At 36.3% G+C, this 12,090-nt stretch overlaps 1 protein-coding gene across 1 annotated transcript; it reads left to right on the top strand.

Annotated features, from left to right (window-relative positions):
• Positions 1-3,346: 3,346 nt before the first annotated feature.
• LOC148998746 (3-oxoacyl-[acyl-carrier-protein] synthase I, chloroplastic-like) lies at positions 3,347-10,617 on the top strand. The gene is made up of 7 exons (XM_089141747.1): positions 3,347-3,873; positions 5,305-5,736; positions 6,294-6,467; positions 9,319-9,432; positions 9,600-9,701; positions 9,859-9,925; positions 10,020-10,617. The coding sequence occupies exons 1-7, from the start codon at positions 3,391-3,393 to the stop codon at positions 10,085-10,087; spliced, it is 1,440 nt and encodes a 479-aa protein (XP_088997873.1). The 5' UTR covers positions 3,347-3,390; the 3' UTR covers positions 10,088-10,617.
• The last annotated feature ends 1,473 nt before the right edge of the window (positions 10,618-12,090 follow it).

Below are 12,090 nucleotides of genomic sequence, written 5' to 3'. Positions count from 1 at the left end.
TGGGTCAAATATGGATACGTATCGACTAGTATCATATGGTATCGTGGGATACTTCAAACCTTGATCCAAGAAACATTGCAAGAGAAGCCCTTCTATTGGGTCGTGTGCTTCACTTTTCCCATACCATGCAATAGTTCTTGTGATTGATTGTGGAGAGATTTGAGCAATGTGTTATTGTGCACAATATATATGAGGAAAACAAGAACACAAACACCTATTTTTGTTCCTGTTTCTATTTTTGTTTTTCCTGGTTAGATTTTGAGAGCATTTCAATGAATTTAGGTAACATGTCATTAAACTTCTACGGTTCTACCTGCTTCCTCCTTTTTTTTTTAATCATTGCATTTTCTTTTCATTAAAAACAAAAAATCTCTCCAATCCCATCAATTAGTAAAGAAAAAGTCACTTCAAGTATATACAAGTAATAATTTCCCGCAACCATTTAAACATCTCGTCGCCCCGTCGCGCCGGGGCAAAGTTTTGAATTCCAAACTTTGTTCCAGGCGCTACCGCCCTCCTTTTTTTTAATCATTGCATTTTCTTTTCATTAAAAACAAAAAATCTCTCCAATCCCATCAATTAGTAAAGAAAAACTCAAAAAACCCCCAAAAATGGGCGCCCCCTTTTAAAGCCGGCAAGAAATAAACTCATGAGCCTACTCTCTTTAAAGTTTACTTATCAAGGAAACGATTATTAAATAACATGTTTCATATGAAACCAATATGGTGAGGACTGGACATAATATCAATGGCATCACATTGTTTTCTTCGCCCAAAAGAATTATATTTCTTTCTTTAAAAACATTAAAAATATAAATGACAAAAAAAATTTTCTTCTGGGATGATATAGCAATGTTTAATGTCTCATGTTGAACTGAGTTGGAATGCTTGATTGAAGACTTGCTCTTCAATCTCTTCTTATCATTCACACTTTTGAATTTGAATTTTCTATTCATCAAGAGTAGAGGTTTGTATTTTCTTCATATTTCTCTATCATACGATAAGAATAGAGTTTGCTAATTGGTAGAGGTTTGTACTCCCTTGACACTTCTCTAATATACAATAAATATAAACTCTATATAAAAATTCTATGATTTATATCATTACTAAAAAATGACCCCCATATTATGTAGTGAAAAAAGATCACACACCTTTACCTTACTGGGTAAAAAAAATTAGATACAAGACAAAACACTCTTTCACCATATATTTAGGTGGAGATCATCTCCAGACTCAAACTACATGTACAGGAATACACTGACATAAGACTTGTCACTGGACATGTCGGTATCAGCCAAAGTCTGTCCATGGCAAATTCTATGCAAGTGTAGAAAATGAGAATACAGGCAAGTTAGGTAGAGAAAATCTCAATACATTTATTCTTTCCCTTTATGAAGGAAGCATTTTCAAGTACGATGAATGAGTAAAAGCCTTCTACCATTCCTTTTATTTTTGGGGAACCCTCTTTAAAGAAAGAAGGTTGACAAAGAAAACACGCCACTACGCAATTCACTAAGCAGGAAATTCTAGAAATTAGAGAAACGACGAGAGCTGGTCAGCTGGGAAAATTGCTGCTACTAGCATTTCGTTAGGCAAAGGCGATACGTATTATGCATGGGAAAACCTCCGGTGTATCACAGCTCACTGGACCAATAGTAGGTAGGAGATCCTAATAAATGTTAGCGAGTGATCACTTCAATCATAAATATCCAACAGTCACCTAGTAAGTAAATTATCCACGTGTTAAAAAAAATCTAATCGCTATTGTATTTTGTAGAATGTGAAGCAGACAAGCATTCACCATTTGAATTGGAATTTTAATAAGGTTGGGTGTTGTGTATTTAATGCGCAACACCTATGGTATATGGTTGCGATCGAGATCATATTTCGATTTCGATTGTCCGTTTTACAAAAGTGTTGAAACTCACTTTTGTGGAATGGACAGTCGATCTTGACTGTAGGTTGTGCAATGTGGGCTATGGCGTATTAATTGCACAGTAGTGAAGCGCGATTGTATAGCAAAAGAAAATATCTACAAAGAGAATATCATTTATTGAGCTAAGACGCCAGATAAAGGACTATGTTCCTTAGCCTCCTCTTATACTCTTTTCATACTTCTTCACCATACAATTAAAGTAGAGTTTACATGAGGTGAGATTAATGAGCAAAAGTTTGTGCTACCTTCACATTTTTTTATCACACAATACAAATGGAATACATGTGAGACCTACTAGAATCCCAGGATTTATTTTTTCATCACTAAGAAGTGGGCCCTCCTATTATGTGGTGAAAAAAATACAAGAATATCACGTACCTTTACCTTGGCAGGTAAAAAATATTGATTGAATACTGCATATTCTTTCACCATATATTTAGAAGGGGATTTATCTCCAAACTCATGAAATCAAACAATTTTCATTGTTAGAATTGTATTTTCATTTAAGATCCACATTTGCTCCACCCAACCTACCTATGCCCTATCCCCCCACACTCATATAAGGCCTGTCCCAAGACCTGCTCGAGTCAGGCTTTTTGTGAATATACGGATGGGAGCACAGGCTCCATACATTCATTATTTTCCTAGTTTTAAAAAGAATCTCATTTTTAGATACTATAAAAAGAGTGAAAACCTTCAAGTTCGGATCGCCTCCCCCAATGGGGTGCTCTCCGACTTAACAGCAAGTTACATAAACCCCAGAAGGTAAAAATGATGAATTTATTATTTTTTACTTGTAGACCCCACATATTTATGTTATGAGTTATAAGTTATGAACAACATTTATAAAACCTCAAAACCTTGTAGCATTCTTTATTGTTTGTTGGCAACCATTTTAAAGAAAGAAGGTTGACAAAGAAAACACGCAAGTCACGAATCAGTAAACTCTGGAAATGAGAGAAACGAGGAGAGGCTGGTCAGTTGAGAAAATTGCTGCCTACTGGCACTCCGTTAGGCAAAGGCGATACGTATTATGCATGGGCTATATTTCAGTGTGTCGCAGCTCACGAAACCAATGCTATGTAGGAGATAATAGCAAAAGTTCGCCAGCGATAATCTGAACCATAAATATCTAACGGTCAACATATTATCAACATGTTAAAAAGTGTCTAATCATCAATTTGTTTCTTACGCTGCGAAGCAGCCAACCATTATTTACCATTGGAATTAGGAATTTTGATAAAGGCAACCATGTTACCAAGTTGGCATCATGCAGATCTCGTTGAGTTCACATGGAATTTGTATGGGAGGCTATTAACCGTCAGATTAGAATTCAAAGTCAATGGCTTGACATCGAGTGTATCGATCCTGATTGCATTTAAACATGGAATCAGCTGCGCCACCCACCACGTCCTCTCACATCAAACGGTTCCCGGCGGACGATTCAACAAAACGATGCAGACCCTTCAATCTTCCCCAGCTGGACAGGCCCTTCGCGTTTCCCATTTAGAACCTCTCCGTAAACAATCTCCTCAGCTTTCTTCTTCAAGCAGAATCGATTCCAAGAAGCAGAAGCAACAATGGGTGAAACCCATTTCAGCTTCAGCTCCGAAAGCTTCCTCTGTTCCCAAGAGAGAAACGGACCCAAAGAAGAGAGTGGTTATTACGGGTATGGGAGTCGCTTCTTGTTTCGGAAACGACGTTGATGTCTTCTATGACCGCCTTCTTGAAGGCGTGAGTGGTGTTGATACTATCGATCGATTTGATGCTTCCAAGTTTCCTACTCGATTTGGTGGCCAGATTCGTGGGTTTAGCTCTGAAGGTTATATAGATGGCAAGAACGACCGTCGACTTGACGATTATCTCAGGTACTGTATTGTTGCTGGCAAGAAAGCTGTTGAGAATGCTGGGCTCGCCTGTGATGGCCTCTCCAAGACGGTATATGAGATTCCTTGTGTTTGTTCTGTTTTGTTCTTCTAATGCTTTAATGCTTATTACTTGCTTGCTTTAAAATCTCAATATAAAATCATTTGGCATATATTGCAAGAGCGACTGCAGAATTGATGTGTACTGGATCCCAGAATTTTTTTTTTCTATAATTCTGCGTTTGAGTATGAGTTGGAGGACTTTAGTGTGTCTGAATCACACGTTTCATAGCCTTCTTTGCTTTCAAAATTTTAATTTAATTTAGTACTAAGTTCCAGATTTTCGGGAAATAAGTAGGTGATTTAGATCTGGTTTCTTTTGGGCAATCTTGGATATATGTTTTTCAAATTCAAGTTTTATATGGATGTTCCAACTTAAACTGAGTGGGCTGATGACTGATGCAGATCCTCCAATTGATAACCCCCAGTAAGTTTGAAGAATGTCCCAAATTCAACGTAGAAGCCTTAGGCGCACAATAACAATGGAATTTCATATTTTGGCTGGTATGCATCTGGGAAAGGAAGGATTACAAGAAACAAGTTTCCCATTCAGTATTCTAGTAAATCACAATCTTAGAACAAACAAAATATGCTTAGGTCACAAATGAGTGTCATGGAACCTAACAGAACTGAAATTATGGATTGGTTTCAAGGTCCCTTATTTTATATGTAACAATTCTAGTACGATTTAGAAGTTGGCAACAAAGATTATTGTTTTCTGATCTATATATCAGCTTTAGCAACTTTTAAAGTAGTGTGTTGACTGAATTAGGTTTGCAATTTGATAGTGCCTTATGATCCCCACAGTTCCAGTGGCAGGAGACTTGTGCTCTGGGACTCCCATTTCAAACATAGTAGCATTCTTGTGTTTGAATTCATGGATAAAATGAAAGTTATGTAAATGTCTCATTGCTAGTGATGTTTAGTACTTTACAACTTCTGATGTGATGGCACATCGTGGTTACTTATGATAAAGGACCCAGCACCTCTCTCATTGGTGAAGTGTCCATTGAAAGTAGCAACGTGAGTGACAAAGTAGTTCATAGTTCAACCCAAAGTTCCAAAAAGATAAAGAAATTTCAAATATTGTAGCGTTGAGTTCAACCTGAAGTTCCATAAGATAAAGAAATTGCCCCAAATGGGCAATAAATATAAAACTACCAAACAACGCCTCTTGTGATTTTGATTGACTTTTGTGATTAGTGTGGGATACAATTTTATAGATGATCTTTGCATGAGGTCCTCTATCACATTATCCCATCCATATGTTGCCATGTGGCAGGACGTTATTGTCATCCGTTTTTTCCAAGGTGGAAAAAGTTGAAATTTCTATAAAACATGTTATTCATAGTAGGTTTTGAGTCATATGCTCTCTTTCTTTTCGGGTCCTCCACTGAATTGCCTATCTTTTCTTACTGTCATTCTGATTTTTTTCTGTTTGCAGATTGACATGGAACGAGCAGGTGTGCTTGTAGGATCAGGCATGGGGGGTCTTGGAATATTTTCTGATAGTGTTCAAAATCTCCTAGAAAAAGGTCACAGGAAGATATCTCCATTTTTCATTCCATATACTATAACAAACATGGGCTCAGCCTTGCTTGCAATTGACCTTGGTTTAATGGGTCCAAATTATTCAATTTCAACTGCCTGTGCAACCTCGAATTATTGCTTCAATGCTGCCGCAAACCACATCCGAAGGGGTGAGGCTGATATGATGCTTGCTGGTGGAACTGAAGCTCCAATGGTGCCAATTGGTCTTGGGGGTTTTGTTGCATGTAGAGCTTTGTCACAGAGAAATGATGACCCAAAAACTGCTTCAAGGCCATGGGATAAAGATCGAGATGGTTTTGTCATGGGTGAAGGTGCTGGAGTGTTGGTATGTTTTTCAGGATTTTCCATATATTGAACTTAGTGATCAATTTTTACTTTTTCAGCTGATTCATGTTCATCATAGTGGCTGTCCTCCTTATTGAGTCTCACTTTTAAGGGTGGACAGCTAGACTTAGCCTAGTTCCATCTTCATAGAGAATTCTTTATATGTTTTTAGAATTTTGGTTTGATATCGTTCCTTTTTCTGGTGGAAGCATAGAAATCAGCTAGCTACTATGGCTGTTAGCATGTTTACTGCATTGATTGCTGAGTTACTGAGGATCGAAACTCCTTTCTAGAAATTTTGTTTGACAGGTTTTTCTTGGATGTTTATAATGTTAGTTCTTTCACCTTTTTATTTCTGATTTACTATCTCTGAAAGAGTAGGTTCAAATTAATTTTTTATTGTCAAAAGAAACAATGAAGATAAGATATAATATTGAATGTAATGCCTGGCCCATGTTCCTTCTGATATTGTTGTTACCTTGTGCATTAATATGTATCCAACATTTTCATACATATGTAATGTTGTTGCTTATAAATATTTTGTGATTGTCTTGATAGGTAATGGAGAGCTTAGAACATGCAATGAAACGTGGTGCACCAATCATTGCTGAGTACTTGGGAGGCGCTGTTAATTGTGATGCTTATCATATGACCGACCCCCGAGCAGATGGACTTGGTGTTTCATCTTGCATTAAGGCATGTCTCGAGGATGCTGGCGTGTCACCAGAGGAGGTATATTTTGTTGTTGGCTTTATTGCTGTTGACAGTCATGGTATATCATATATTGAGCTTCTTTTGCAATTTTACTTTCTTGTTTTTCTTAAATTTGTGATTTAGCTTATGTGCGAATATTTTTGGTGTTCTCAAATTCATAGATCCTTCTTATCATTACTTTTACCAGAATATTCAATTGTAGCTGCAATGTGGAGGAATTGGACTTTATAATAAGTGCCATGCTTTTCTTGCTTTGGTGAGGTAGGACATACAAAAAATATTAATTAAAGCATGAACAAGTGGAGAGATCTGATGCATTGGAGTTTTTGAGAGGACCCATCAAAATGCATGGTTCAATCAGCTAGGCAACGTTGTACAACGTTGTACTGAAAATCCTCTCAAAGACGTATCCCTAATAGACCTTCATAGCAACAACTTAATCTCATTGTTTTGTTTTTCTTTAAATCTCTGGACTCAAATGTCTTAATTTTTAGCTGCAAAAATCATCAACATAACAAGAAATAAGTGAAAACCTAAACTCTTCCTTTTTTTCAATAAGCAGTGCCTGCTTCACTGTATTTCCTCTCAGCATGATTCCGTATATGATGATCAATTGGGGGAACAAGCACCTTGGTCACCTAAGTGCAACCCCTGGTCACCTTGTTGGGGATGTGCCTTGGAATGCCTGGCTCCATGACAACCACGTGGCCAGGCTGTTGAGATCAACACAGGAAATATGAATCCTTTGGAAATTTATTCAGTGTTTCCTCATGCACTTGCAGAAACGTCTCTTGCTTTCTTAAAAAACCACCTCTCTGTTTTCTGTCTGAAAACTTCAATGAATAACTTAATCTTTGTTTGGGAAATTATTCCATGGAACAGTTTCCCACGGTATCTGCACACCCCCTCACATGTATTTCTCAAATGAAACTTCACAGCCTCTTACATGATCACTGTTATTTCATATTTTGAGCTGGGGTTGTGCATGAAAATTTCCCTTGTGGAAACATACATACCCTTTCAAATACTCTTCTTCTCTAAGACAAACAGAATATAGTCCCTTTCTGATTTGTGTAAGATGTCATTTCCACTGCAGTATTTGCTGCACTCACCTGCCATTTTGCCAGATGCATGCTGTATCACCCACTGGTTCTAGTAGGTCTTGCCATTTGAAGAATCTAATATTGGTCCAGATTGAGATTCAAAGAAGGAATGAAATGTAGATAGGCTTCATTTGGGATTATGTTTAAGATAATAATCTAACTTGTTAGTGATATTGCTTTTCCTGCCTACAACCTCAAAGATGTCCAGAGTGCACATATTTTGCTTGAGAAGGCTACTGTGCTTTATTTGCAAACCACGAAGTTACCTCATACTGGAATGGCTTTCTACTGTCCATATGGACTGGTAACGGGAATAAGGTATGGAGATCCTTCTACCATAGGGCAGCAGGATTTTAACTGAGTGCAACAACTGCTAATTGCTGTCAATTTCTGCATTCTATTTGGTTGCCCTAAATTATTGCTTGGGGAAAATAATAGGCTAGGTACCATATCTATAGCTTTTTACAATCTTGGAGATTCATTGCCACTGTTGATGGATACTTGACCTGTGACCTACGGGTAGTGCTATCAACTTTATTCTCATCAGCACCCATTCTATACTGACCAACATTGCCTTGGTAACCTCAGGGTCAACAGAAAGCTATGGTAGACTGAAATCCTAAGGTGAGACGGGGCTTAGTGTGTGACATTAGCATTGAAAAAGCCTATGGTTATGTGGCTTGTGAGTTCTTGGACTGTTAGAACAAATGATTTTGGGAAGACTTGGAGATCATATAATTGGGTAGTATTCAGTTTTCAAAATTGTTTTTGCTTCTTTATTCTAGAAAAGGGACCACACAGGGAGTGGCCTTCATGCTTCTCTGTCACACAGGGAATAGCCTTCATGCTTCTCTGTTTTTCTCACTGCTAGTTGACTAGACTTTGTAGTGAGGTTGTTGAAAGGAATGAATGTCATTCAAGTTTTCCTTGTGGGGTAAGACAAGAAACCTTTGATTAATTTCGATAGAAAGTGAAAAAGGCTAAGATTCTTCCACAATAGAAGTTGCTTTTGGAACGATTAAGGGCCTAAAAAAATAAACTTTCAATTTTCTCCAAATATCAAGGTAGAGCTGCAAAGTTTCAACATGAAGAGAAGAAATTATTATACTTCTTTTGGAATATTTTAAATACATGACTGGTTTTTTGGAGGAAAACTGCTGGATAAATATCACCCACCATGCATCAAGTGCACTCTAATTTTTTTCTTTTCTTCCATATCCCTTTCACCTATGTATTAAAGCCAACTTAGCTTAGTGAGACAACCAAATGACCAAGGAAGGTATTAGTAGAGAAGCTTTCTGATTTTGGTTCCTTTCATCCCATTATGAAATCCTCTTCTCCCATTTTTTAAAGGAAATACAAAGGTATGAGATCATGATCTCATGCAACATACTGTATTGGACAACCCAGTTATAACAGTAGAAAAGTTATTTAGTCTATTAACAGAAAAAAAAAATACCAAAGCATTTAATACAATAAGGCTGTGGAAAAGTGTTTGACAACTATGATCTGTGGAAAGATCAAATTTGAAATCCCTACTTTCCCTTGGAACTCTTGAGCTGTTCATTTGATTGCAACTTCCCAATTTTTAAGTGTCATTATTGTGAATGTATCAGATTTGTTGTAATGGTTTTCTGATATATGGTATTGTTTATTTATGTATTTATGTAAATCTGGATTCTGTCTTATTTCTCTAATGGGTTTTTATAATCAAGGGAATTGAATTTTTCTAAATGAGCTAATCACATTTTGTATCCTGTTTTCAGGTTAATTACATTAATGCACATGCAACTTCCACACTTGCTGGTGACCTGGCTGAGGTGAATGCCATAAAAAAGGTATTCAAGGACACTTCAGAGATCAAATTGAATGCAACCAAGGTAATTTCTCTCTCTCTCTCTCTCTCTCTCTCTCTCTCTCTCTCTCTGAACTCTCTCTGAACTCTATTTTGTCTTTGATTTTTATTCATTTGATATTATATTCCTTTTTATTTTTCACTCTCTTGTTTCTCCTTGACTCATGATACCTTCTGATTGGCCATCAACAGTCTATGATAGGGCATTGCCTTGGTGCTGCTGGGGGCATGGAAGCCATTGCTGTAATAAAAGCCATAACCACTGGATGGCTGCATCCCTCAATAAACCAGTTTGTATGTGTTATTTGTCGATTTTGATAACAGTGGATATAGAATAATTCAGTTAAAGATATCTGTTGAATATTTCCATCTTGATCTGCAATCAGTTCCTTCTTATCAGCTGGATTTTGGTACTGAAAATAATTATCATATTCTCGTCATATACTTGCAGAATCCAGAACCTGCTGTTGATTTTGATACAGTTCCAAATGTAAAGAAGCAACATGAAGTGAATGTTGGTGAGTAACTAGAGCTTGCCTATTGGCACTTTGGTTTGAATCAAAATCATAAGCTGAAATACTTATTTTATGTATATTTCACTTGTACTTGCAGGTATTTCAAATTCTTTCGGCTTTGGAGGACATAATTCTGTGGTGGCTTTTTCAGCATTCAAGCCTTAATCAGTCCATATTTGGACCATTTTCAATTTTTCACACTTATAATTCCTTTATTGGATTCTTAGATGTTATTTTTCTTCATTGCTTGTCTCTGGAATCCCACATAATGCTATGATAGGGTTTCAGTCTTACAGTGTAATTTGTTAGTCTGTGATGGAATTGTGACTCAACAAGCGCCTTCAATTTTTTTGTATGAAAACTTCTCAGGGATTTAAGAGATCCCTTCACATATTTAAATTTTTGTATGCATTTGGTAATGTTTCCGTTCTAGGAGACTAGTTATTTTATAAAACTTTTTTACATGTTTCTGTAAAATTGTTCTAAGAATAGGAAAAGAACAACTTTAGAGCATGCTGCTGTTTGATAAATTTGTTATGGAAAATATGTTTCTATCATAAAAACTTACTCTTAACACAAAAAATGATATTTGATCATGCTCCTCCCATATAGTATGTTTAAAAATTCAAAATCAAAATCCCATAAGATAAAAACTTGGTTTTTTATTCCAAAAAAGAGATAAATAATTAAAAAAAATCTTGAGGTATATATATATTATAGATATGCAGTCATTATATGCATCCAAAATATGAAAAAACCACCTAAGATTATGATCTTTATACAAGGATTTCAGCTGCTTGGTTATGGAAAGCCAGTTGGATCTCTAAATCATCTAATTAATATTGCTCCAATTCATGTCCCTGAAGAAACTTTTCTTTGTGTTTAAGCATCACCACCTATCACCAGGTCCTTATTTATTTTTATTTTTTTTCAAATGCCTGACCATTAATACACTTGGTGATAATTAGAAGGATGGTTATCAGATTCTAACAAGAATCAACTCATAGTTCCCACCATATACCAAGATATATTTGACCAATAAACAAATTTCTGATCAATAATTCAGTCTCTGGAGCTGAACAAAATCTTTCCGTTTCCAAAAAAATTTCCAATAGGTTTTAGAGAACAAAGAAAGATAATCATCTTGCATATGCCCAAAATCCTCATTTGAGGATTTGTGGGAGGTAGATAGAACATTAAAAACCAAAGGCAACTGAATGTAACCATCCATGGTTCTCCGTTGTTTTGCTGTCAAGTCATAGAACCATTTCTTCCTACTATTTCAGTTTTCATGGATTGGGAACTTGAAATCAAGAGGAAAAGAGGGAGATGGCAGCTAGAAAGAAAGTTGAATACAATAACCATTAAGTCAGGACTTCTAACAAACACAAGCTGGGCAAATACATAGCTCAGCCACTTTGTGGAGGTGCGGGGGCATATATAAACCTGTAAAAAAAGAGAAAAAAAAAAATCTCCAAACTCTCCTCCACCACCAAGATCCACAGGAGCAACCACCTCATATGTTTTTCAATAATTAGGTGCAACCACTCAATCGTATCATGCTAAATAAGGCCACCAAACTTTGTGGTTCCTTGAGTTGGCTTGAATTTATGAGCTCGCTTTATGATGTTTTGTGTCTAATTTTTGTTAGGAATTACGGTCTAATTTATGGAACAGTTATATATCATAAATATCTATACTTATTAAGAATACTTTACAGATTGGTAGCTCGGGAAACATCGAAAATGAAATCTAACTATTAAGTTTTTGGGTTGTAATTATTCAGGTTGTTTTCTTGTATTTTTGGGTTTTCTTACAAACAGTTGTAATGTTTTTGGATTCTTCCTATTTTTACCATTTGGTTATCTAAACTTTGTAAGTCAAACCTCTCTTGCTCTCTTTGTTTAAAATGAAAATTAATTTACCAAAAAAAAAGTTGATTTATTTATAATTTGTCTTTTCAAATTTGAGCCTAAATCTTGTTCAAATCTAAACTAAAAATAGAGCCAATCTGACAATTAAGAGTGATAAGGGTAGAATTATATCGAATCGGGTCTACCCTCGGTTCGGTCATTAACTCCGGTTAATTACGGTTCAACCATGGTCAAGTCTAGAGATTCAAGTGGGGATCGGTCCGAGTTCGAACCAAACCGTTATGTAAGGAAGAA

This window comes from Hakea prostrata, unplaced genomic scaffold (genome assembly GCF_041222555.1).
Source record: "Hakea prostrata isolate BN-2017 unplaced genomic scaffold, UWA_Hpros_2 contig_161, whole genome shotgun sequence".
Classification (NCBI taxonomy): domain Eukaryota; kingdom Viridiplantae; phylum Streptophyta; class Magnoliopsida; order Proteales; family Proteaceae; genus Hakea; species Hakea prostrata.
Note: the sequence above shows the minus strand (reverse complement) of the source record. Positions and strands in the feature narration are given on the sequence as shown.